The sequence below is a fragment of the Terrapene carolina genome, unplaced genomic scaffold (assembly GCF_002925995.2).
Source record: "Terrapene carolina triunguis isolate 2854851 unplaced genomic scaffold, T_m_triunguis-2.0 Scaffold93, whole genome shotgun sequence".
Lineage (NCBI taxonomy): Eukaryota > Metazoa > Chordata > Testudines > Emydidae > Terrapene > Terrapene triunguis.
Genome location: NW_020664444.1, coordinates 10,476,673 through 10,503,824, shown reverse-complemented (window position 1 = coordinate 10,503,824; position 27,152 = coordinate 10,476,673). Strand labels below are relative to the sequence as shown.

The 27,152-nt window shown below is 44.7% G+C and overlaps 1 protein-coding gene across 1 annotated transcript in view; it reads right to left on the bottom strand.

Moving 5' to 3' along the window:
• CARD11 (caspase recruitment domain family member 11) overlaps positions 1-27,152 on the bottom strand; it is a 49,692-nt gene that overhangs the window by 5,993 nt on the left and 16,547 nt on the right. The window contains exons 6-20 of the mRNA XM_026650772.1: positions 26,572-26,751; positions 24,489-24,641; positions 23,887-24,012; positions 23,172-23,366; positions 22,339-22,518; positions 21,125-21,176; positions 19,839-19,954; positions 18,568-18,671; positions 12,599-12,651; positions 10,654-10,786; positions 9,833-10,034; positions 4,459-4,585; positions 3,144-3,384; positions 2,404-2,500; positions 1,205-1,294 (exon numbers count right to left, since the gene is read on the bottom strand). Coding sequence (XP_026506557.1) covers positions 1,205-1,294; positions 2,404-2,500; positions 3,144-3,384; positions 4,459-4,585; positions 9,833-10,034; positions 10,654-10,786; positions 12,599-12,651; positions 18,568-18,671; positions 19,839-19,954; positions 21,125-21,176; positions 22,339-22,518; positions 23,172-23,366; positions 23,887-24,012; positions 24,489-24,641; positions 26,572-26,751 — 2,049 coding nt within the window. The remainder of the gene's footprint in view (positions 1-1,204; positions 1,295-2,403; positions 2,501-3,143; positions 3,385-4,458; positions 4,586-9,832; positions 10,035-10,653; positions 10,787-12,598; positions 12,652-18,567; positions 18,672-19,838; positions 19,955-21,124; positions 21,177-22,338; positions 22,519-23,171; positions 23,367-23,886; positions 24,013-24,488; positions 24,642-26,571; positions 26,752-27,152) is intronic.

Here is a 27,152-nt window from a genome sequence, read left to right as displayed (position 1 = left end):
GTGTCTAGCAAAAACAAGGCTACAGGTTCACCAACCCTTCCACAGAGATGCTGGCTGAATTCCAGGGCTATTTTAAACAACGTAGATCTGACCTTCAGCTTTTGTTATTCCCTTGTGGAATTCTTTTCCTCTTGTTCTCTCTACTTATGAGTCATGTTCTATTTCTTTCTCAAAACCCTCCGGCATCAACAGAGTTACTACAGATGGATTCACTGGGGAGTAGCATGCCCACTACGAATGTTAGCACAGCAGTTCCAGAAACTACCCATTTCTGTACCCTTACCTTATTGCAACCCCCAACTTTTAGCTTGTCAGGACTCAACATTTTTTTCCTATAGCAGAATTGAACACCTAACAAAATGCTTCTTTCATACACCATCCACCCAAATATTCACTCCCCCACCTGTGCATTCTCTAACCTTCCCAACCACACCCTTGGGGATTTTTGTTAATAATGTGCTCTTCAGTCTAGCAGAGAAAGGCATAACATGGTCCAATGGCTGGAAGCTGAAGCTAGATAAATTCAGACTAGAAATAAGGTGCAAATATTTAAGTGAGAGTAATTAACCACTGGAACAATTTACCAAGGGTCATGGTGGATTCTCCATCACTGACAATTTTTAAATTAAGATTGGATGTTTTTCTAAAAGATCTGCTCTAGGAATTGTCTGGGGGAAGTTCAGTGACCGGTGTTATACAGGAGTTCATACTAGATAATCACAATGGTCTCATCTGACCTTGGAATCTATGAATCATACCATTCACCCACCCATTCGCCATCCTCTCCACAATATCTGCCCCTGCAATTAAAAAACTATTCTCTTCTGGGATTTCATTCTCCTAAGTAGCAAGAGAGTTAGTCTGGCCAAGAAAATTTATTGTCATGCTTCAGATGAGGTCCATTTTAGCCCTTCAGAGCAGGGCTGTATGATATATCCAGATTATATTAATAATGGAGATGAGAGTATTAAAAGCTAAAGGTCCCGCATGACAGGGACAGTTAGAAAGTATAAATCAATCAGATTTCTCATATGTTAAAGCTCTTTGTTACAATCATAAGCACTTGGACAATGTCTCCAGCACGGGAAGTTAGACTCTGAGAGAACATGATACCTGAGAATATCACCAGGAGATATCTGACTCAAAACTCCCAGTGAAAAATCATGCTCTGATGTTTTGTAGAGGAGAATTTTAACTTTATTACCTGTATAATTTGTCCCAAAAGGAAGCTTGCGCGGGAGAGGCGAGGGCTGGCTTTGGGGTCATTCTGTGGGTCCTCTGGCTGCAGTGTATTCTGATAAGAATTGTACAGGAAAAGATCAATTTCAGTAAATCGTAGCATCCAAAAACCAAAACAGGCCTTGAGCAGCTATTCGGCTATTTACAGTTAAGGAGATAGGGACTCGTTAGCATTCATACCCATGACAAAGTTAAGGAGTGTTCTGTGCAAATTACAGACCTAGCACTGCCTAGGCTGAGAAACTCTGCTCCTGTTACTATTTCCCCACATGCCTCTCTTCAGAGGAAGTTCTATGACTGTGTCTGCACTAGAGATTTGACCAGAGGCCACCTGTGCAGTGACTAGTTTACTGTGGGATGGCAGGGCTATTTGCATCCAGTCATGCTTTTATGCCAGTGATTGCCGTCTACCCTGACACTTGATCAGAGGAGACTGGAGGACCATCTGGTGCTTTGCCTTGTTTGAAGTCTAATCCAAATGGTGATTGTAGCATCTCTGCATTATTGGAAGCATTCTTATGTGTGGTCCCAAAGTGTGTTAAAGGAGTGCTAGGTGCACACAAGGTGGCTAATACAGCAGAAAACTAATGTACTAGTGTACATAATAGGAACTCTTGGGGCTAAAGGAATAGACTTAACCCAGTATCACTGTGAGTAGGGCGAACAGTCTGAAGACTTGATGCACAGAAGATACAGTAATCCCACTTCTCTGCATGGGATATACTTTTGGAGGAGACAGATTCTTTGGGCCTGGGACAAAGAGAACTCTAAGGATTAGACGCTTGTTCAAGATAGGAGAGAAGAAATTCTGATTATTAGCTCTAAGGACACAGCTTCTTCCCCATGTACGATTGAGGGAAAGACCTTTGGAAGGTTAGAGGTGTGGAAGACTTAAAGAGACTAGAGACCAGGTAGAGTGGATATTAAACATGTGGAGACTTCTCACTGTCAGCATCAGGAGTTAAAATTATACTGGAGCTAGACCTGGAGTAGGAAACACTGTGGGTAAAAGGAATGGAGACACAAGACAGTTATCCACAGGGTGGACCAAAGGAAGCTTACAGACAGTGATTCACAACAGGAATGTAACGTAAAGATGAAGTAGTGAGCAATAAAGAGTGCTGGAGCAATTGGTGTGGAAAGACCCTGGCTGTGGAGACCTACCCGGAGTGCTCGAAGAGTGTTGGATGAACTTTCCGTCTCATCCCTGCTGCCTCTGTGCATCAACCGCTGTAGCTTCACCAGAAAGAGCTGCTGGGCTCTGCAAGAAACAGTGAACATGTGGATCAAGAAGACGCATTTGAGATCATCTAGAGGAAGAATGGATGCAATAGTCAGTATTTGGGAAAAGACTAAAGAGAAGGGGGAGGGATAGCTCAGTGGTTTGAGCATTGGCCTACTAAACCCAGGGTTGTGAATTCAATCCTTGAGGGGGCCATTTAGGGATCTAGGGCAAAATCAGTACTTGGTCATGCTAGTGAAGGCAGGGGGCTGGACTCAATGACCTTTCAAGGTCCCTTCCAGTTTTAAGAGATAGGATATCTCCATTAATTTAATTTATTTAACAGCAATGAGGAATGGATGAATCACACAGTGAAGACACGGAACAAAATAGTCAGCAGGACTGTGGTACACAGCTGAGGAAAAGGGCGTCTCCATTGTACATCTTCCGATCCTGCTCTCTGAGAAACCCACAGTCTCCTAACAAAATCTGGGGTCTCCCCCTCAAAACCCTTATGCTCACATGCTTATGCTTATGTTGCAACCAAACACCCGTCCTGACCACCAACTCTGAGAGTTGCACCTCCCCCCATTATAGCAGGTACTGATTCACACAACAGTGCTCATATAGTTGCTGCTCATAGTCACGGTCACTGTCCTATTTCAGCCTGCATTATGCTCACCTGCTGTAGCTGGGGATGGTCCCCGTTTCCAGGTTCCTGTCGGTGAAAGGGTCAACTCTGGCACACAGCCACTCACACTTCCCCTGGTACATGGTGTCAAGAATATGCACAATCTCATCACACTTCACTGACAGGGAGCAGCAGTCTAGCTGGCTAGAGATGTTTAGATTCAGGCGGATGTGAAATGAGTCCCCTGACGTGATCAATCCTTCATCCAGTTCCGTCAGCAGTTTCCTGTAACCTGCAGCAACAAAGGAAGGAGCCAAGCATGGTCAATCTGTGGCCAAGTGCTGCTGTATTCCTAGCTTTCGATGAGTAGGCACTGTTGTGGTGGAAGTTCACCGCACTGAAATCCTAGTTTAAATTGACAGGGCACTTCTGAGAGGAAACTCATACTGCTAGAGTGTTAGTTGGAATGGTCTGGGAGCAGCTCACGCTGCAGGTATCACAGTCCATAAGAGATTCCTGTTCTAAGGATACATTTAGGCAACATCATTTCTGGTAGGTTTTATACAAATCATCCATAAAACAGTGAACTTCCCAACAAAGACACAGGCTGAAAAGCTTAAGCTGTTATACTTAATCCTGCAAGTATAACATGAGTTCTACCAGGTGGTCTAATGGCAGGCTATTCGCTTTATTAACAGCTGTAACTAGCACTCCCACAATCTGTAACATGCTTTATCTGCAGCCAAGTGGTGCTCAAAAAAGGGTGATATTCTTTTCTACTTAAACATCAAAGGAAAATCAAAGAAATCACTTCCAGCATGATCTGTACAACCGAATTTCCCTGACCAGGATAAAGAAGGGGCCAACATAGCTACACAAGTAAAAAATGGGTTTTGGAATGTAATTTTTAATCCAAAATACCAAATTATTACTACAAGCCACGATCATTAAAACCAAACTCCATTCAGCCGTTAAAGATCAGATAAAACTGCAACAGTAATAAACAAAGTAAACTCCAAAGTGTAACTGTTAAATCAGACTTTAGAGGTGTAAAAGAAAACGCAGCACACCATGTTACATCACAGAAAATAGTACACACAAATCATCTGGCACATTGTGATTATTGTCTCCAATGACCCACCCACTAAGCTCTCCAGACTCTTGGGATGACAGATGTATGGGCTATTTCTGCTTTCAGTTACATTGGTGTAAAGCTGGGGTAAGTCTATAGAAACCAATGGATTTACCCCAGGTTTACACCAGTACAACTAAAAGCAGAGTTTGGCTCAGTGAATTCTGATCTAGCAGAGGACGTGCCTTCACTAGAATTCTGGCAATCTGTGATGAGCCAAACTTTAGGTCTTACCTTCATGGTTTGGTTTATACTGGAGTGTTACCGGTCCACTGCACCTCTGAATTGTCCAGTGAGCTTCTTCCTTTGTGCAGGTATCCAAGGGAACGCTCTGATTTTCCCCTTTGATGCAGCCTTCCAGCTAGATGAAAGAGATACTCTTAGCTGTGAGCTCAGTGTGTGAGACAATTATGCCACCCATTACATTCTGTTGTTTCTTTCTAGATTAAACAACCTGCCTATTTTTGCTAGCAATGCAATTACATGGAAATGATTTGTCTGTAGCTTCTTTTCTCTCCTCTGGAAATTCTAGAAGTTGGTGGAACTGTAACTCCATGATAATCCATGTTTCCCCAGTAGGAGTCACTACTGGGAATGGTATAGGGATGATGGCTTTAGGGTAAGCCAGCAGCTATTCCTTTCCCAGCTTCTCCTATCAAGAGCGGCAATAGGGAAGGGTGTAGCAATGCTGGTGGCGGGGGGAAGCTCATAGTATGTCCAGTTCCTGCAGGAATCATAGTAGGGAATGGTGCACAAGCCATGGGGCTGAACAAAACCACAGAGCTACCACAATGACAGCTTCTCCAGGCAGAAGTGGCTACTGGGTCTAACAGTTTTAAGGATAACAGCTCATAGACTCGTAGACATTAAGGTCAGAAGGGACCATCATGATTATCTAGTCTGACCTCCTGCACATTGCAGGCTGCAGAACCTCACCCACCCATTCCTGAAATAGCCCCCTAGCCTCTGGCTGAGTTACTGGAAGTCCTCAAATCATGGTTTAAAGACTTCAAGTTACAGAGAATTCACCATTTACACTAGTTTAAACCTGCAAGTGATGTGTGCTCCATGCTGCAGAAGGCGGCGAAACCCCCCCAGGATCTCTGCCAAGCTGACCTGGGGGAAAATACCTTCCTGACCCCAAATATAGTGATCTCTTAGAACTGGAACATGTGAGCAAGACCCACCACGCAGATACCTGGGAAAGAATTCTCTGTAGTAACTCAGAGCCCTCCCCATCTAGTATCCCATCTCCAGCCATTGGGGATTTTTGCTACTGGCAGTTGCAGATGGGCCACATGCCATTGTAGGCATTCCCATCATACCATTCCCTCCTTATCAAGCTCAGTCTTGAAGCCAGTTAGGTTTTTTACCCCCACTGCTTCCCTTGGTAGGCTGTTCCACAACTTCACTCCTCTGATGGTAAGAAACCTTCACCTAATTTCGAGCCTAAACTTGTTGATGGCCAGTTTATATCCATTTGTTCTGGTGTTCACATTGTCGCTTAACTTAAATAATTCTTCTCCTTCCCTGGCATGTATCCCTCTGATGTATTCATAGAGAACAATCAGCCTTCTTTTGATTAGGCTAAACAAGCCAATCTCTTTGAGTCTCTTCTCATAAGGTAGGTTTTCCATTCCTCAGATCCTCCTAGTAAGCCCTTCTCTGCACCTGTTCCAGTTTGAATTCATCTTTCTTAAACATGGGATATCAAATGTGACATTCCATACCTTGGGGGAGTGTCCTGTAACCCCCATATTCCTCATTTTTATATGATTGTGATCTTACATATAAAGCATGCCTTAGAAGGTATCAGGGGAAAGATTGTGATCTGCTGAAAGTCATTTCTTTATCCATATATGTATATCATTAATGCATATGAAGTTATGAGAATTGTGTTGTGTGGTTGTCACTAAAACATACTGTAAGTTGGGGAATCAGCCAGATATTAGCTCCCCAGCGGCAACAGCAAGGAAAGTAACCAATGCCTGGGTGGGTGTCAAACAACCCATCAACAACTATTGTCCAGCAAGGGAGCTACAATTCAATGACTCACCTGCATGAGGCCACACCAGGGGAATTGCTCAACCTTGCCCGGAGGCTCAGTAATGCCCACCAGACATGCCTGGACTTGTGTGTTCCCCAAGCACATGGGACTGAGGTTATAAAACAGAACAGAGCAGGCCCATGCTTCGCCTTTCTCCTGCCTCCACCTATGTTGCAAGCAACCAAGACACTCGGAAGAAGACTGAAGACTCCAAGAGAGGAGACTGGCCCAGATTTAAGGGCCAATCAGTATATTAAGGACTGCAATATCCAGTGGGGTGAGAAAAACTGCTTAGTCTAGTTGTTGCCCAGTCTAATAGGGTTGAGAGTTTTGTTTCTTTTGGTAACTAACTCTGACTTTTTGCCTATCGCTTATAGTCTCTTAAAATCTATCTTTTGTAGTCAATACATTTGCTTAACTGTTTATCTTTACCAGTGAGTTTGCCTGCAGTGTGTGGTAAATTTGCTCAGGTTTTATACAAAGGCTGGTGTATATCCGCTTTCCATTGATGAAGTGGCGAACCAATTAATAAATTTGCACTGCTCATCTTGCGCAGTGCAAAACGGTATATTCCTTAGGTACAGTGCTGGGAGCTGGGGGGATTTGACTCTGGTGCCTTTCTCTGTGTGATTCATGAGTGGCTCTGGGAGCATTCATGCAATCTAGCTAGGTGTTGGGTCTCCACATGCAGTTGTGCTGAGTGATAACAGCCCCTGGAGGGATTTGCTGCTGGTCACTAGCAAGGCATTGTGAGAGGCAACCCAGGCTGGAGAGAGTTCAGGGGGAACAGCGGTCCCACGGTCACAGGCTGCACCCCGGGAATCCCGTCACATCCAGAATTGCACACAGTATTCCAGATGAGGTTTCACCGGTGCCTTGTGTAATGGTACTAACACTTCCCTGTCTCTTCTGGAAATATCTCGCCTGATGCATCCTAGGACAACATTTTTCATGGCTGCATCACATTGACAGCTCATAGTCATCCTGTGATCAACCAATACACCCAGATCTTTCTCCTCCTCTGTCTCTTCCAACTGAAAAATCCCCAGCTTATAGCAAAAATTCTTGTTCTTAGTCCCTAAACACATGATCTTGCACTTTGCACTATTAAATTGCATCCCATTTCTATTACCCCAGTTTACAAGGTCATCCAGCTCTCCTTGTATGATATTCTGGTCTTCCTCTGTATTGGCTATACCTCCCAAATTTTATTAGCACACACTCACTTGTGTCAAGATCAGTAATAAAACTGTTAAGTAAAATTGGTCCCAAGACCGACCCCGAGGAACTCCACTAGTAACTTCCCTCCAGCCCGACAGTATGACATGTTGTTGTCTCCCCTTTAACCAGTTCCTTATCCAGCTTTCAACTCTCATATTAATTCCCATCTTCTCCAATTTACCTAATAATTTTCCATGTGGAACTGTATCAAATGCTTTATTGAAATCCAGATAGATTAGATCTACTGCATTTCTCTTGTCTAAAAAGTCAGTTATCTTCTCAAAGAAGGAGATCAGGTTGGTCTGGTAAGATCTACCTTTTGTAAAACCATGTTGTATTTTATCCTGATTACTGTTCATTTCTATATCCTTAACTACTTTCTCTTTCAAAATTTGTTCCAAGACCTTGCATACAATTGAAGTCAAACTAACAGGCCTGTAGTTTCCTGGATTACTTCTCCCTGCTTTTTAAAAAAAATAGGAACTATATTAGCTATTCCTTTCTCCATTGCTGTGTCCATTCTTACTTGATTTTCCTTCCTCTTAATGTTAAAATCAGGCATGGAGATTACATGAGCTTCTCCCAACCATCTCCCCCCGAGTTCCTAGTTTAAAGCTCTTTTAATGAGTTGTGCCAACCTCCATCCCAGAAATCTATTTTCCTTCCTACTCAGGTGGAGTCCATCCCATGAGAACGGTCTTCTGTCCACGAATGCCTCCCAATGGTCAAACATCCCAAAGTCGTCCTTATAGCACCAATGCTTGAGCCATCTGTTGATCACCATAACTTTGTCTCGCCTTCATTCTCCTCCTCTAGGAACAGGCAGAATCCCTCTGAACATCACATGAGCCTCCATTTCCTTATATGTTCCAGTGAGAATCTAGCTGTGTCATTTGTTCCCACATGAAGGATAATCAGTGGATTCTTTTCTGCTTCCATTAGGATCCTCTTCAGCCTCAAGTCCACATCCCTTATCTTAGCTTCTGGCAGACAGCATACCCTCTGGTTCAGCTCTGGTGACAGGCGTGTCTGTTCTTCTTAGTAGGGAGTCCCCAATCATGTAGACCTGCCTTTTTCTGGTGATGGTGTAATTCTCCAGCCTTCCTCCTGTTCTTTCTGGCTGAGAGTCCTCTTGTCTTCTATTCTCCCTTACAATCTTCTGCAAGTCATCCTGTATCGTCCTGGGGCTCTGAACTCTGGCTATCTCCATTGACTCTTCCCCTCTTCTTGTAGGACTAGCCACTCTTCTCTTCTTCCTTGCCCTCCCTGTTTCAGTTACAGCCTGCTGTGCCCCTTCTTCGTTTTACAACTCAGCAAACCTGTTCCTGAGCTCTATTTCTCCTTCACCAGCCAGTCTTTTCCTCAGCCTGGTTCTTGTAGTCACATGCTTCCACTGATCACTCTCCTCACCCATCAGGCTCTGCTCTGAGTCCTTTCAGTCCAGCTTGCATCTGCAAGTCTTGACTTTTCCCTTCAGCCTCCTCTTGCCTTTGCTCCATCATCTGCTCAAATCCCCCTCGAAACTCCACCATAGTTTCCCCACATCTCCATGCCTCGGATCTTCTCTTCCGTCAGCTCTATCAAGTGGAACTTAATACAAACAAAGTTTTTTCAGGTACCCGCTGTAGGATCATGTACATCCCACAGCTTCCACATCCGGTCATCTTCATTGTCTCTTCCATGGCTTGGGTCACTACCACTGCTGCCTCTGTACCTGCCATAGCTTTCCCGCCTAAATTCCTGTCAAGGAACAAACAAACAAACAAACAAAGACCCAAACACCCAAACAAACACCAGATCAAAATCAGAAGACCACACATCCCTACCCCTAACAAACTCCCACTCAAACTCCCCTGTTTACAGCTCTGTTTGCTGCACCTGTGCCACTGGCTGACTGTTTGGCTGCCTAATCAGGGCTCTGTTTCTCTCACAGCACGCTGCCTCCTACCAGCCTCTACAAACTGAACAAGAGAAAACAAACAAACAAGCAAACACACAAGACAGAGGTGACAGGGAAAGCTCACAGCCACTCCCGTGCTAGTCTTTTCCAAGGGGTATCACTATAAGGGAGGGTGTAAAAGGAAGGGGCAGTCACTCCTGTCCCAGCTTCTTTCAGCTGGAGTGATTGTAAGCTGTAATTGTGCAGGTGTCTGGAAAGCCCACAAATACCCCCACTTCCAGACTCGCTCATCAGGATTCCCGATTGGATCTAAAGATGTAGGAATATTGGCTGCAGAGATGCTCATGTTTTGTCATGACTAGGGAATTAGAAGAAGAAAAAAGAAACAAAGGGGATTAGTGCAATAAGCACACACTGTTTGTTGTATGTTTAATGCTCACCAGAAGCAGCTGATGTCCCTCCCGGAGGCCTGCTTTCTCTGCTTGGGATCCCAGCTTGACAGAGCTGATGAAGCTTCCTTTGTCATTCCCCCCCAGCAGAGTGATTTCTGAGTTGAGGCTGTCTCCATTCAGGGTGATGCGCTGGATAGTGTGGCAGGAGTTCTTAATGTGACCAACAGACGTCACAGAAGGACGGAAAGGTCTGTGTTCATGAAACAAATAAACAGCTTAGACAATGCAGTTCTCAGCTTCTCTCAACTAGTCTGGGACCAAAATAGAAATTCTCCACTCAGGACAAATGTGGGGAGGGAGCGGGGCATGCAAATGAGCTTTCTACATTTATCAAGCACTAGGATCTAATGACCCCCGAGAAATTTGTCCTCTCTGCTACAATTCTACATAAGTTATACTAGCGAGCAGCATCTGGGCACCTCCTAAATGCTGAAACAAGACTGAACAGCCTCAGATGTATGATGGCAGAGTGAGCAGTGAGACAACAAGGTCACTAGGATAAAGCTGTTTTCTTCAGATCACTTTCCTCCCCTGATTTTTCTGAGATAGTCATGATAGTCAACCACAGTCTCAGTTTGCAGGATAAATGGTCCCAACATAACGTGTTGTGTTGCCGCACTGTGACATGAGGACATAAGGAAGCGAACTGCCCATGCAACACTGTGATATCACCGTGTTATACGATATCCCATCCTCTGAGATTCATGGAGTGATCTAATATCTTGCATTTAAAGATGGCAACCCTGCCCTGGGTAGCCTTTCTACCCCCAGATCAGCCTTGGGCAAATAAACCAGCATCCCCAAAATACCTTTCCAGAGAGAACTTCCTAAAAATGGAGCTGACGTGCTCAAGGTCATAGGCTTCCATGCCTTCAGACTGGTGAGAGGAAGAGGAGGAGTGCACTGAGGGAGCTCCATGCGAGTATCTATCATGACTCTCATCTGAAAAAGGACACAAAAATCAGAAGAAATTCCAGATGCCGTGAGGAAACAGAGACTGGGGAAAGGTGCAGACGGAGCCGATCCCAGGGCAAGCCTGAGGTGGGGGGATGGGGGAGAGACACATTATTTTGATTCAGAGCAGGGAATGGGTTCCACCAGCCCTGGAGGCAGGAATGAGAATCCCCCTCATCCAAAGTCTATTCAGTCACTGTCAGCTTCATATTTTTGTCATGCTGTCTATTAAGCCTGGAACGGTCACCTAGTCCTTACCAGCCAAATGCGCTCTCTCTCCTCCAAATCAAATCCCTCCCTAAGACCACTTCTTCAAGCAATAGCTCCTCCCTCCTTCTCATCACTAATCACCATCTTGCCTTTCCTCTTCTGAAGCGCAAACTTGGGCTTTTTCTTGTGCTTTTGTGTCTCATCTTATTTAGATTGTTAAATCTACAGGACAGAGGATACATTGATATCTGTAAGGCACCTTGTAAATTAGCAGCCCCACAGAAATGGTTTTTGATAAATGCTCTGGCGCCACTGGAACAGTGACAGAATGATGGAATGTACCAATCCCTTTGAGAAATTCTTTACAAACATTAACTAACGCTCCCAACAAGAAAAGCATCATTATCCCCATTCTATGTAGGGATAGACTGAAATACAGAGTGGTTCAGGAACATGCCCAAAGATCACACATCTATCCTGGACCAGAGCCAGGATTAGAACTCAGGAATTCCTGGTTCCCAGTCCCTTGCTTAGTCCGCACTACCTCTTTCTCCAACAGCCAGAAACCATTCACCATTCCCTATAGCAACTCCTGCTGGGATCAGAGAGCTGCTCCACAACCATTGCCCCTATACCACTTCTCATTGTGACTCCTACTAAGAGAGGTTTGGACTAAATAAGCTGCAGCTCCCTCTACAGCCAGTGCTCCAACACCATTTTCTAAAATACAAGGTTCAAAGGTCATTTGTTTCCTTTTCAGCACTGAATGTCCCTTCTGGTCATTACAGTCCCTGGATTTGGCAGAACCCAGCACAGAACTTCGGCCTCAGAAGGCCTGCCTACTGGGGTCTACTCCATATGAAAAAAAGAAAATCTTGTGTGGATTGATTTGGTCTTAATTATTACATTTTCCAAAAGGTGTGAGGGTGGGAATCCTTTACATCCCTGCTGAGGTTCTACCTGCGTTAATGGAGGTCAGTGAACGTCAGGCATCCCTCTCCTATCCCAGTTCTGCCTGTGATAATGGAAAGCCAGTGCATATCACGTATCCTCCTTCCTCCAACCCTATGTAACGCTGACAGACCCCGGGAGCAAACCTCGGGAGCTGAATGCATGAGCCTCTACTGCATGAGCTAAAAGCCACATGGCTGTTAGTGAAGGCTGTAACAGAGTCATTAATCTCTCTCTAAGGGTACGTCTGTTGTAGACGCGATAAATCGATCCACGATTGCTCTGCCGTCGACTCCGGAACTCCACCGCAGCGAGAGGCGGAAGCGGAGTCAACGGGGGAGCAGCGGCCATCGATCCCGCGCCGTGAGGACGGGAGGTAAGTCGAACTAAGATACGTCGACTTCAGCTACGCTGTTCTCGTAGCTGAAGTTGCGTATCTTAAGTCGATCCCCCTCCCCAGTGTAGACCAGGCCTAAGTGGTCTCGGTGCCATTAGATGGGACAGAACACCACACCCAGGAGGTGTTACACCTTTATGTGATCATAAGGGCTGGTGGATAGTATCTGAGTCTGGTGAGTTAAGGAATCATGATCATGGCTCAGAGTTAAGGTTACAGACTGGTAACCTCCCCTTACTTACCATCTAGTTCCAAAGTATCATAGCAAAAGCTGTCATTGTCCTCCTCAGCCAGGCTGGAATTAAAAACAAAGAGAGAGAGAGACTTTCACTTTTCAAAATTCAGCAGGTATCGGTAGGCTCTGACAGAGGAAGCTCTGTGATGGAGGAAGGTGTTGGAGGTGGCAGGTGAAACAGCAGGACAGTGCCAACAGACTAAGCTTTACAGACACATGTGGCACAGGGAAGAAACAGGAAGGCTGCATAGGAAACATTATCTAGAGAGGCCTGTGGAGGAGAGAGAGGCGTGGGAAGCAGCAGGAAGTTTCAGAAGGAAGAACTGTTAACAGAGAGGTAATGAAGGTTCTGACAGGTGGAAGGAAACTGTGGTCTCTGGTGGCCTGAACTGGTTGATCTGCACTTACTATTTCAGTTCTTCTTTTGAACACTTTGATACAGTGCATGCATAATACCTGCTTTAGACTGCAATGTGCTTTATTCCACACTGGGTCCAAAATGTAAGGGACGGGCTTCAAGTAGAGCAATAAAAATGATTTATTTTGGTTATACCTTTGAAGTGCACTTGCAGTATTATAACAGCGGCACGGGTCTTTCTGAGGGACCTTTGACAATGGAATGTCTGGTGAAATCAGAGGAATGTCTGGGTGTACCCGGCTCCGTGCAGAACCTCCAACTCCACAACCATCGTCCAATCCAAATCCCTTTGAAATCAGTAAGATACATCGCTTCAATGGAAGTTGGATCAGGCGCCATGACAAAATACTAGCCACTTCAGGTCTTGCTGACATCTTTACTAAAAATAAAAATAAGGGGCCAGATTGTGATTCCCTTACAGTGATCGAACAGCACCTTCCTCCACAATAGGTGGCTTCACAGGGACTTCTAGAGGAGGGAGTAAGATGCTGCTCATCATGAAGACGATCAGCCAAGATTAAAAACAATGCAGCTTCCGTCTCTGGTGTTGACTCTGACTTGCAGCCTCGCTGCTGCAAAAAACACAGGCCCAGCACATGGTCATATCAGTCACTCCGAGACCTGGCAAACTGGTACCAGCATCAGGCTATTTAGGGCATTGCATTAGTCGCCTTTTTGGTAATAGGCTTTCCTTATTAGACAGAAGGAAAAGGAGAGGAGAGGAAAGAGAAGAAATAAGGTGGGGGAAGGAAAAGGACACACAGGAGATGACAAAGTCTCACACCCAGCTTGTATTTGGCATTAACTGGAGTCAGTGGAGACGGTGATGTCATCTGGTCCCTCTCTATTGGCCCAGTTAGGACATCTTTCAGGATAGGATGATAAAGGTCAAGGGGGTCCCCAGGAGATGGTGGGGGAGGTAACCATGATGATGGGACTTGCTCCTTCTCTATCTCCTGTCTTTTAATCAGCGAGCTTTATGGTAGCCAGCTTACCCCGCCACCCCAAAGTCTCTTAAGGACCCCAAAAGGGAATGATGGAAGGAATAGCCCATCCCCTCATTGTTCTGTCCAACAATTAGGCCTATTTTCCAACACATCAACTTTGGTTCATTAATTTCCGGTCCCACACTTCTCTTGTTTACCAGGCATGATCTTAACAGTCCTTGAATTATATTAGTAGGCCCTTTTGTTTAGATTAATTTGGTCTGTCTCCCTATTGCATCTTTTCTCCCCAACATTTGTTATTATAGGTTATTGTGACATTTTATGAACTTTTGTTCACTTTTCACCACTGAACTCACAATTAAGGTAAATTTGTAGGCCCAGTTATTACAACTGTGTCCAGTCAACTGTGTGATCCAATTGGCTAAATATCTAGAGCAGCTTGGTTATGGCAAATGCTGCAGTAAAGGCTGCAAATTGGTTTAAATGATAACCCCTTATTCTTACCTTTGAGGCTGACATTTTCTCCACTTGATCCAAGGTGAAAGGGGAATTTTTGCAGAAAGTTTGGAGAAAATCAATTCAACTTGTTTTTAATTATGTGATGCTGCAGGGGGAAATAAACCCAACCACTTTCCCCCACTATAAGAAATGGCCTCAATTTATTTTCACACAAATAACTCAAAACCAGCTGAACGGTGAAACCTAAAACTTGGCGTGTAAATAGGTTTTGTTGTTGTTGTTGTTTTTTTGAGCACGTCCATGAAATGAACAAGCTTGGCAGGCTAATCACAAAGTTGTAAGCTATTGAAAAATTACTTCTGAGCATGCTCCAGGGACATCTGTGAAGATTTTTGACTCAGCAGAAAAAGGCTACACCTCTACTCTGCTGGACACTATGCACATCTGTCTTGCCAGACAGAAACAGGATGTGCTGCTGGGACAGCTTGCATGAAGGAAATGCGAGAGTCTCTCTCTCACACACACACTGCTCCAAAAACAAACAAAAAAACCCTAGTACTTTAACACAGAATATCTGGGTTGGAAGGGACCTCATCTAGTCTAACCCCCTGCTCAAAGCAGGACCAATCCCCAGGCAGATTTTTGCCCCAGATCCCTAAGTAGCCCCCTCAAGGATTGAACTTACAATGCTGGGTTTAGCAGGCCAATGCTCAAACCACTGAGCTATCCCTCCCCCCGTCTGGAACTGTCATGGGTCCAAAGGTTTGCAAACATGGCAGATACCATGATTTGAAGATGGCATTATAGTTTTTACTGCACTCTGCAAATTTTAAGTTTTCATTTGAAAAAACTAAGACAAATTTTCAAAAATGGCCACTGATTGTGGGTGCCCAGGTTGAGATACGTTGGTTCTGATTTTAACAAGTGCTGAACCCTCTGCTCCTAGTGACTTCAAATGCACAAGGCCTCTGTCCCTCTGAAAACTAGAGCCAAGCTGACTCAGCCTGGGCATCCAAAAACTGGGGCAGCCCAACTCAGTGGCCTAAACGTCTATCTTTTTCACATGCTGACACACAGCCAACACTTTGTACACAGATGGGCTGATCTCTCCTCTTTGCTCAACCATGCTGAAAACTGTCTCAAAGAGATGTGAACTCTGCTTCCTCTTCCAGCCCATTTACCTCAATGAGGTGTGAACTTCAGAACCTCTTTGGGACCATTTATGTGTTAATGGTACCAAAGCACAGGCAATTGCCTATTCTCTCTCCTTTGTCTTTATAAAAAAAACTATCACATGCAACCCTCTGGCCCCTACAACAGCACAACTTAAAGAGGGCACAGTTAAACCAAAGAGAGTCAGGAAATTTGAAAAATTAAGTACCTTCAGTAACATGTTGTACATTTTACAGTAAACATGTAATGAAACAACCAAAAATGTAATACACCAGATTTTAAGAAGAAAAACAGAACTAAAAATGCTAAATATGTGCAATGTACCAAAGTTAACATTTTAGAAAGAACCTTAACTTCTGTATTTCTTGCTTTTTAAAATGTCCACTGATTTTTGGAGTGCTGGATGAGTTGGAACCAGTTGCAACTCCTCCCTCATACACAGACTGGTTTAGTGAGCTCTTTGCTACTGCATTAATGGAAAAAATGACTCTGTTAATAGAAATGCTTGGAAAAAATTTGGTCACACATGAAACTATTGCATTCGTTAGCAGTTCAGTATGTATTAGTCCCCGATATTCATAGGTTATGTTCATAGGTATCTTTATCTAGATAGTCATTTAAAAATTCATGCCTTGCATGACCTCTCTGGGCTCAGGTTTGTGTTGGTTGGTTGGTTGGTTTGTTTGTTTCAGGTTTTACAAATAATAAACACTGAATTGTGTTATTTATATAGTATTTCCATGTTGTGCATGCATTGATATATGTTTTGTTTCATTATATGTTTATATTTTATATAAAAATAATAAAAATAAAGTTTAAAAAAATGTCCACTGTGTGTCCTGAACACCAGTGTTTTGCATTTCCTAATAAAAGACCAATATTTGGTGTGACAACAATAATAGCAGTTGGGGTGCTACAATCCAATACAAACACATATCAAGATCAGGTCCCAGGACTTTTGCTTTCTTTTTTTTTTAAAGGAAGTCTGAACTTAAACTGCACATCAGCAGTTATGATGAACTGGGATGTATCTGTACTATTTGTTAGGAATATGGTGCAGGCTTGTGCATGTTTGGTTATTGTCATAACTATAAAGGGAAGGGTAACAGCCCTCCTGTGTACAATACTATAAAATCCTTTTACCTGTAAAGGGTTAAGAAGCTCAGGTAACCTGGCTGACACCTGACCCAAAGGACCAATAAGGGGACAAGATACTTTCAAATCTTGGTGGGGCGAGGGAGGCTTTTGTTTGTGCTCTTTGTTTTGGGGGGGAGCTCTTAGGACTAAGAGGGACCAGACATCAATCCATGCTCTCCAAATCTTTCTGAACAAGTCTCTCATATTTCAAACTTGTAAGTACAGCCAGGCAAGGCATGTTAGTTTTATCTTTGTTTTCTCAACTTGTAAATGTACCTTTTGCTAGGGTGTTTACCTCTGTTTGCTGTAACTTTGAACCTAAGGCTAGAAGGTGGTTCCTCTGGTCTCTTTAAGTTTGATTACCCTGTAAAGTTATTTTCCATCCTGATTTTAAGAGATGATTTTTACCTTTTTCTTTAATTAAAAGCCTTCTTTTTAAGAACCTGATTGATTTTTCCTTGTTTTTAGATCCAAGGGAGTTGGATCTGGATCCATCAGGAGTTGGTGGGAGAAAGGAGGGGGGATGGTTAATTTCTCCTTGTTTTAAGATCCAAGGGGTTGGATCTGTGTTCACCAGGGAGTTGGTGGAAGAGTCTCTCAAGGCTACCCAGGGAAGGGAGTTAGCCCATTTGGGAGTGGTGGCAGCGGACCAGATCTCAGCTGGTAGTTAAGCTTAGAAGTTTTCATGCAGGCCCCCACATCTGTATCCTAAAGTTCAGAGTGGGGAAGGAGCCTTGACAGTTATGATGAAGGTACTTCCTATGGAGTTTAATTAAAGTAACCAAGAAGGACTGGTAAAACAATGACACAGATAAGGTTTGTTGGGGAATACCCCCTAACTGGCTCCATCCAGACTGGAACGGATTACTCTTCCCAAGGTTAAAGCCTGGAATCAAGGGGGACCCTACCCTCAAGATCTTAGAAAAGGGTGGGGGGGTTGGGGGAGGCAGGAGAGGCTGCTCACAGTGTATCAGTGAAAAGCTATCAGGCTAGCAAACACAGTAGAAACTACAGCACGGTCAGTCTGTTTCCCCCTGCCAGAGATGGAGAGAGCTGGGCTGAGGGGAATTTACAAAGGTGTAATGATAGCCATGCATAAACAGGCCATTTGTCTGGTTTTAAACCAGACAGTCCTGCTTTTCTAAATCTTTGTCCCCCGTCCAGTACTGAGACTAAACCACACGTCGTTTTGCCCGGTATCAGACGAGAGACGCCGTAATGAAGAGTGCACTGCTCTGCCCCTGCCAGTGTGATGTCGCATGCACTGTGTGAGAGAAGTCACGCCAGCAGGGGCAGGGTGGCACGCTCTTCAAAATGGCACCCCCATGCGGCGTGACCTGGCCCGCACCATGCACATGAGGTCACGACAAGAGGGGTAGGGTCATGCCAGCGAGGGCAGGCCCATGCCGTTCCCAGAAATACCAGAATGTCTGCTACTCCAGGAATGTGTGAGTGGCCATCCTACCCATGCGTGTAGGGGCTTTTTATTGTTTTAACCCTGGGTTCGATGTACTTTGCATCTTTGAAAAATGAATAAAGAAAGCACTGGTTTGACGATGCTGTTTCTGTATCACTGCAAACGTATGCTTGTCACAGGCTCCCCAAGGGAAATTCTTACAGGGGCCAAAACCAAGCTGGGCCTGTGTCATTAGCATGGTAGGGAGTCATGCATCCAGTCTGAGTCTGGCTGGACCACGGGGTTCCACCCAGAATGAGGTGTGAGAAGCCAGGCCAGTCACCTGAGGCGTGCCCTTGGGATGGACTAAAAGGGGTAGGAGGCACAGTTAATTCTCTAGCCTTAACAGCGTTTTCTACCCATCTTTCACTAACACAGCTACCCACCTGCAATGAGGAGCATCTTCTTTGCACCGTCGGACTATTGAGTCATTTCCTGGAGGTTCTGGAGTGGTGGACATGATACTGTGGTTGCGATTTCTCAGGGTTTGCTTTTATTTTAAAAAGAAAGAAAGAAAATCCATGTTAAGTGTCATATCCATTTCTCATTTGAAAAGTCATCAGCGTTTTGGTCTGGTGCTTTACTGCTAGTCTCCATCTAATATGGACTAGGACAAACTCATTCCATGGTCACAGAGTCCCATGCACATGAGCACACGTCTATATGTTCCAACTGTTCTGTGTGTGTGTGTGTGTTGTGTGTGTGTGCGCGCGCGCATTGTGTATAGACATGATATGGTCTTATGTGGCAATGCAAGTGGCTGATTCACTGCAGAGTTTTAGCTTTAGCCTTGTTAAGTGGGACATATGTTGCATTGTGAATACATGTACCAGAGGATACAGAAAAAGAAGGAAAATACATGTCTGCTCATTCTAAATAAACTAATAACACCAGTTCATAAACTATTCTAAACTGCACTGTAATCAAGACAGTGTAATTCATCAGTGTATCTGACTAATAGTCCAAAGGGTATCCCTATAAAGGCAGCTGAGCTTATTATGAGTGGCAGAGGGTCCCCCACTGGCTAGTCTAGGCTGTAGTTTTTAATTTCCTGGGGGCAGCATTTCTTACAGTGCTCCGGCAAGGTGTTTTGTTCTTCATCAGATCTTTTATTAACACTCTGCAAGATCATCCTCTCTAACTACACCTGCTGTGCCAGTGCTCACATTGTGTATAATGGCATGTCTGCCTTGGGAGATTATGGGGCTACTGCCGAAATGGATTGGTTAGTGTGTGCAGAAATTACCAGCTGCTAGCTGCGCCCCTTCTCTGACCCATTGTTGCTTATGGACATGAAGGGCATGAGAAACTCCAATAGAATTTCAAATGTTCCACTAAAATCAATTACAAAGCAGCCTTTGAAGAAACGCCTCCACCTCCTACACTAAGTGTTAAATGGAGAGATGAGATACGGAGAGGGTGTAAATACCCTGTAAAGTCCTGTTGAAATATATTTAAATAAACATAAGCCAGTTATGTGATTTTGGGAAAGGTTAATAACATGGTTCTAATAACATGCTGGTAAAAAGGATTAGGGAGCTAGTGACAGGGCCCTGAGTTTGATTGCAGCTGGGCTGCTAGTGCTGGGTTGTGGGAGCTCTGAATCACATTATAGGGAAGGTCACAGACAAACAAGGGGCACCTGAAGGCTCCTTACAATTTTGCCAACTTCACAGCTGCTGACTGAGTTATTGATGGAAACAGGATTGGAGGAACTGGTGTCTGTGCGGCTGCTGCTGGCATCAGCCCCATCTTCATCCTGTGCTCTGACTGCTGTGCTCACAAATGACAGAGACAAAGGCAAAGGCAGAGAGGGAGATAGACACCAGAGATATTTATATTAGATCCACTTCAGTATAAATTCTTCCTCACATTCCCAACAACATGTAGGATTTTCCACCCATTCGGGCTTATCTTCTGTCTGCCCCTTCATTCTCTTTACTGAATGGGAGATTGAGGAAGCTCTCCTTTGCCTTCTGATTCCAGCACCCTTTCCTGTTGGGAGATGCGCTAAAGCAGGAATGTGCACACTTCCGGGGAGCACTCTGCCCCTCATTCAACCCCCTCTTTAAAACACGTTTCTCCTATGAGGTTCATGAACATTAATCCACCAATTAAAGAAATGTCTTATTTATATAAAAACTTAAACGAGTTAAAGCTGGAACTGGTCATGTGCTCCATGGGTGGAGATTAATCCATCTGCTCATTTAACATACTATGTGTCTGAACTCTACTGATTGTCTGCTTAACATGTAGGCTCCATGGAACAGTGACAATCTCTTCTTCTACCTTCTACCATTCTACTCACTACAATGCTGCGCATGCTGCCTGCACATAACAAATAATGCACATATTCCCGGCTCAAACCATTTCTTTTTGTTAAGTGTCTGTTAGTTAAATGCAGGGCACTAGGAAAATGCAGACAGCCAAGACGCACATGATAATTTGGTGAGATTACAGCTAACTGATGGATATGTAAAAATAAATATCAACAGGGGATTAGAGTAAAAAATGGACTCCATCTTGCCAACAGATAAGGGGACTGTTTAGATGACCCAGTAGATTAGGGGCCCTTCCTACTCAAAGATTCCATCAATATTCAGAATGGTATGATGATCTTTAAAGTAGGTCTAATTTTGACCCTTTTAAAATTATAATCAGATAGAAGATGCCAGTTAAAAGTAGCTAGAAAGCTGAGACTGTCTATGGGACAGGATAAAGCAGTCTATAGAGTGACCATGGATGGAAAGAATGATCAGACAGCCTCTCGTCAATTTGAAATGATGATTAACATCATTTAGTGCAAAAGAAGACTGCTGCTTAGGTCTCTCGGGTTTAGTTCTGAGTTCGCCCTGTTGGCATGTTTGTTAGAACAAACTGATGCAGATGGACTAGATGAGACAGACTGAGACAGGCAATAGAGATACTGGTGCTCTCTCTGACCTTGAAAATCTGATGCTTTGCTTGTATTGATGGGGGATTTAGCTCGTGGTAGCTGAAAGAAAAAAGACAGAAATCAAGCCAAACTCAGGATATGTGTCACATTCACTGTAAAACAGACACCTCCCTTCCTTCCCCTTTGTCACATTGCAGAGCCTATGTGCCCTCATCAAACAGGGCCTGGAGAAGAGTTATTTAAACACCAAATGCACTGCAGTTCCCATATTCTGCAGAGGGAATGACAAAAGATGAAGTGGGTCTCTTGTGACTGGTTTAAACAGGCTGCTCATACAAGAAGCCTCCCTTTGCCAGGTAAAAGGAAAAAATGGACCTCCACTGCTCCTGGCAATAAAGACAGCCGGGGCTCAGAAAGGTTAGGAAAGACAGAGAGAATTCAGATGGGGACACAGAGAAAGAGCAGCTCAGACATTCTATACCAATCTCAGATGGTAGGTTTTTACAATTCATGAATGCAGTGGCAGCCACAGTCAGCCCAGTAGTCAGGGAAGTCAAGGACCTCAGTCATGCTGCCGCTTATATTTGAATGGGTAGGACATGCTTCATGTCATTCTGAATTAGCTCGCTAATTTTGCTCCAGATTTTGTTCATTTCTTCCGATCGCAGGGCCGCCCAGAGGATTCAGGGGGCCTGGGGTCTTCGGCGGCGGGTCTTCAGGGCACTTCGGCGGCGGGTCCCGGAGCGGAAGGACCCCCCCCGCTGTCGAAGACCCGGAGCGGAAGAAGCTCCGGGGGCCCAGGCCCCACGAGAGTTTTCCGGGGCCCCCGGAGCGAGTGAAGGACCCCACTCCAGGGGCCCTGAAAAACTCTCATGGGGGCCCCTGTGGGGCCCGGGGCAAATTGTCCCACTTGCCCCCCCCCCTCTGGGCGGCTCTGTCCGATCGTTCCTTCCAGACTATGCCAGCTTTTCCATCAGTGCTGCATTTTCCATCAGCCATTCCACACATACTGGGCTTAGGGCATTAAAGCAATTTTCAAGACGTACTTTTTTCACTACTATTAAAGAGGCAAAGATCCATTTTATTGAAGCCACAGTGAGAATATAAATGAGCAGCACGAGTATGGAGCACATAGGGGAGGAGGAAAAGGGGGCAGCAATTGTCCCGCGAAACCTGATTGCTTTCCCCCCCACAAAGCCTGACTGTATCTCCTCCACAACCCATCTGAACTACACAGTTCTGGCCTCAGATTGGGACACACCTGGATTCCCTTCAGGTTCATTCTTCTCTTAAGTCGAGACTGATCAAGGAGGAAGAATTTATTGTCTTCTGCTGACTCTTCAGAGGTGGAGGAGTCATCTGCTTCCTGACCATTGGCTTTGGGGCCAGGAGCACCAAAGGTCTGGGAAATAATGGTAACCGGCAGATTCCTTGGTAAACTCTAGAGATAAAAGAGAGATTTTAGTGACCTTTTGCTGAAGGCTATTGCCAAAAGCTTAGCACTACTTCTGGTGGCCTCCCTTTAGTACATCGGGCGGGGCTGCCTGTAGACCGAGTGAGGCCTGCATGCTCAGTTGTCATGGTGTTCAGGCCACATTCCTGTAGTTCAAGTGGTTCAGCCGCTGTCTGTCGACCAAATAGACTGTGGTTCAGGTCTCAAACTAGAGACTGAAACTGAAATTCACAGAAATTTCTGTTCGTCTTTAGCATTAGTTCATGGCCCATAACCAATTTGCAAACTTCATTAGAACTAGCTCCTCAGAAAGAGTTGTTAGGAGTTTCCTTCCCCAGTATGCAACCAATCCACCCTCTACATTTCCTCCTCTTCCATTTAGCGTCAAGGCTCAGCAGAAGTGAACTGCCAGGCTCTGAGAGACTATGTGGGTGGCAGAGCCAAGTTCCACCCCTTAGCCCTGGAGGGCTTCTCGCACCATTGAAGTTGAATAGAAGAGAAATTTCCCTCAACTGCTTTCTTCAGGCTAGCATTGCTGCTCACAGAGGGAATAAAAATAAAATCCCATCCTCCTCTACATCATGCTGTAACTGAGACAGCCATGAAGGGAAGAGAGCACAGCTAGTTCTCCCTGGCCCAACCTGGTCATGACAGTTCTCCTTAGAAAGTCGTCGGAGTTTGCACTCCAGGTTAACAATGCAAGCCTCCTTCCGGACTGCCTCGATCCGAAGTTCATCGTTCTTCTCCTCCAGCTCCCGGATCTGCTTTCTGTACTTGTCCTTCTCAATCAGGCACTGTGAGTACTGGGTCTGTGCCTCATCTCGGGAACGAAATGCCTGCAGAGGAAGGAAAACACTGCTTACCCGTGTGCGCCACATGGGTTCTCATCTTAATTTAGATTGCACAGTCTTTGGGACAGGGACTGTCTCTTACTGTGTGTTTGTACAGCTCCTAGCACAATGTTTGGGACCTCTGTGCACTACAGTAATACGATTAATGAAGATGATGATGGCTGACAACTTTTAGTTGGCAGCAAATGTTGCAGAGTGCTAACCAAAAACCTTGACATTAATAAGCAGCCTACTGTGTTGCCATTAAAAAGTCAGCACCCACTGGCAGCTGCCACAGAACCTTGAAGAATCTCCCTATGCTTAGACTAGTAGATAACAGTAGTATTGCAAATGCCACTATCTAGCAAGTGTTTACTTATTTTAATAGCAACCACTATATGTAACAAATGTAGTGACACTTTGGGTCCAATTACCCTCAATTCCCAGAGGTGGCTTCCAGCAGAAACAGAAGAAAGAGAAGATCCAATTTCTCATTGTTACTTCCCCCGCTTCAAATGTGACGTACCTGGTCTCGCTCCTTCTCCACCTCCTCGAGCTGTATCATCACAGTGGTCATACGGTGCTTGTACATCTCACAGTCTTTCCCCAGAGTTGAGCACTTTAATTCCAGGTCTTCTTTCTCCTCAAGATACTGCAAATGACACAGACTAATCAATACACGCTGTACATCAAAGTAATCGGGAGGTCTACCCTGCTGCATGGAGGAGATTCCTGTTCACCTCCAGGTGTGCACTAATCTATACATTTGCTTACATAAGACATAGACACATATGGCTAGAGTGAAGCCCCGTGCTGAAAAGGCATGGCTGTGAGGAAGCTCAGACTGCTGCAGTCCAAGCTGATGCTGATGGGGTCTTGTTGTAAATTACTCCCACAGCAGTGAATGTTGTCTATATGAAAAATAATTGGTTTGAAGGAATTGCACCTGCCCTGTCTGGATGACCCTAGACAGATTCATGTGAACAGCTGACGATGGGAAGTGAGGACCGAACCAAATTGCTACTGCACTTCCCCATCAGCAGTCACCTGCAGGTATCACTGGCCATCGCAATCAGAGATCCCTCAAAGAGATCTGATCCCATTCTTTCAGTCCTGTCTTTCTCTCACCTTGTCTCTCAGATCCTCCACATGACGGATCTCCTCCTGGAGATAAAAAATCTTGTTGACCAGCTCCTGGCGGTCCTCTAGCGCCTCCTTACGGTCATGCTCCAAGATATCCAAGATGGCTTTGTCCGAATCTGGCAAGCTACGTTTGCCAGCCTGAGGGGACAAGGTTTAAAGATATAGGACAGGAGGAGAGAGAAAGAGAGAAACAAAGGGATGCGGAGAAGAAAGAAACAGACAGACAGTTGAAGAAAAAGAAGAGAAAATGAGATTGCAGTGTGAAAGTAGGAGAAGGGAGGGATATTTGTTAATGTTTTGAAAGCTGAACAAAGCCCAGCTCACTGTCAGAATGGCTGTGGAGAAGGGGTTATTTTTATTGGATCTGATATAATTTGATACATTTTGGATGCAGCGACAATAAGCAGCCGCTCCTTTACTCCAGGCCCTGCATTCAAAACCTCTCTCTATTAATCAGCCCACTGAGCACAGAGTTTGCCCTTTGCCAAGGAGCAGGGCCCAAGAAAACATGCAGAGGAATTTTTAAAACATGCAGACTTTGCATGACTATGCTTAATGAATATTAAACACATGCCTAGAGTTACCAATGCCCCTGCCTAGAACTAATACTTCATTTTCTACAATGTCCAGAAACTTTCTTTTCCCCGTTAGGAATTAAAATTAACAAGATGACTGGGGGAGAAATAAATTGCGGCCAAAAATAACCACATAAACCGGGAATCAAAGACAAAAAACTTAAGCAAGAAAATGCAAATTTATTTTAAAAATACTTATACTAAGTTGGAGAGTCCGCTGACATTTTGATTACTGAATAAAATAAGTATTTCTAAAATAAGTTGGCTTTTTGTTATTTTGGGAGTGTTTTGTTCCCATTTTTAGGTAGTTATTTTTTGGTGATTATTTCATTATTTCCTTGTGCGTCATAGTAATCATCATGTTAATTTTTAACAGCATACGAGTCTTCAGATTAGACTACGTCTCAAAGTAAGTTTAGATATTATACCTTTTTTAAGATTTGAGCTTCACCTTGTAGAAAACTAAGGCCTGTTCTATACTAGGAAATTAGGTTGGTATAACTACGTCGCTCAGGGGGTGTGAAAAATCCACACCCCTGAGCGACACAGTTAAACTGACCTAATCCCCAGTGGAAACTGAGCTAGGTCGACGGGGGAATTCTCCCATCGACCTACCTGCTGCCTCCCCTGGGAGGTGGAGTGCCTAAATAGCACAGGTAGTGTCTTCCCGGAAGCACTATAGTGGTGTAGCGGTTTATGGGTAGGCAAGCCCTAAAACTTTTTAGGCACTGCCAGAGAGGCTACAGTTGTGCTCTGGCATAAGAATGAGTTGAGAATCTTTAAAAGGTGTCATTCTAAAAAGGAAAGTCTGTTCCTGCAAGGTGCTGAGCGCCCGCACATTGAGATAGATGCTGGGGTCTGGCCCAGCCCTGCTTAGCACATCACCTGAAAAGGAGGGCTAAGGTGGCTGTGCCCTCCTTTATGCCCTTCCCTTACCTGGAGCTGGCCACCCTTGGTGAAGCCCCCAATGCAAGTTAGAGCAGTTTTCTGCAATAACCCACAAGGAGGTCGTCTCAGTAGCTTGTGACTTCTGGAGCGCAGAAACATTCTGACCAGGCCTCCTTTCCCCAGTCAAATCCCTTACTCCAGCATGGGTGATGACATAGGACTGGCTGTGCAGACCCTACACCAGGAGTATCTAGGGGAGCTAGTTAAAGTGGTTTTGCATTGGTGAGCTGGGGCAAAACAACTCCAGCAGAGCCAGGATTTGGCTCATTGATTTTAATAGGAATCGAGAGGGCTCAGCACTTCATAGCAGACACTCAGCACCTTGCAGGATCCAGCCCTTTTGCTTGTGCATCTGTTTTATATGGGGTAATCTGTAGAAAGTTGGGGGCTGTGCAACCTTTTGGTTTTTGCAAACTTTGTGATTGGGTTCATTATAGTTTTGGGGGCACAGCTTCCCCCCACATTTCCCACCAGTATAATGGGCGTGTGTACTGATTTCAAGGCAGAGAGTAAGAGGATGGGGCGTAATTCCTCCTCTGGCTTACCTGAATGATAGATTGTAACTCTTGGATTTTGGTCTTCATGATCTCATTCTCCCGCTCCAATTCCAGAACCTGTTCCTTCTTGGGTCGATTTTCAATGTCATTCTTCAGCTTCAGTGACTGGTTCCTCTCCAGCTTGCATTCCTCCTCCATCTTATTCAACCGATGCTTCAGCTGGTCAATCTAGGACACCCCAGGAACCAATGAAAAGCAGAAAGAGGCACAGGGAAAAAAAAAGATTCTCCAAAATACATCAAGCCTCTGTATATGCTTCTCTAAATACATCCTCACCTCTAGTTGAGTGCACACAAAACATGGACTTCATGCTCTTGGGGTGGTTAATTCCCAACAGGTCAATACAGTGGTATGCTGGAACTCTTGGATAATCCACCATGAAACTTTAGTGCATACTTGGGTAACTGCCCCAATATATTATTGACGCTGAAAAAACAATGTTTTTCCTTTCTCCATAGGCTGGGAAGTCCCATCCCTCAGAGGGAATCTTACACTAATACACATCATCTCCGCTTAACATTTCATTATGCCGTGAGCCTCTAACCTGGATAAGCAAAGCAAGTACGAGT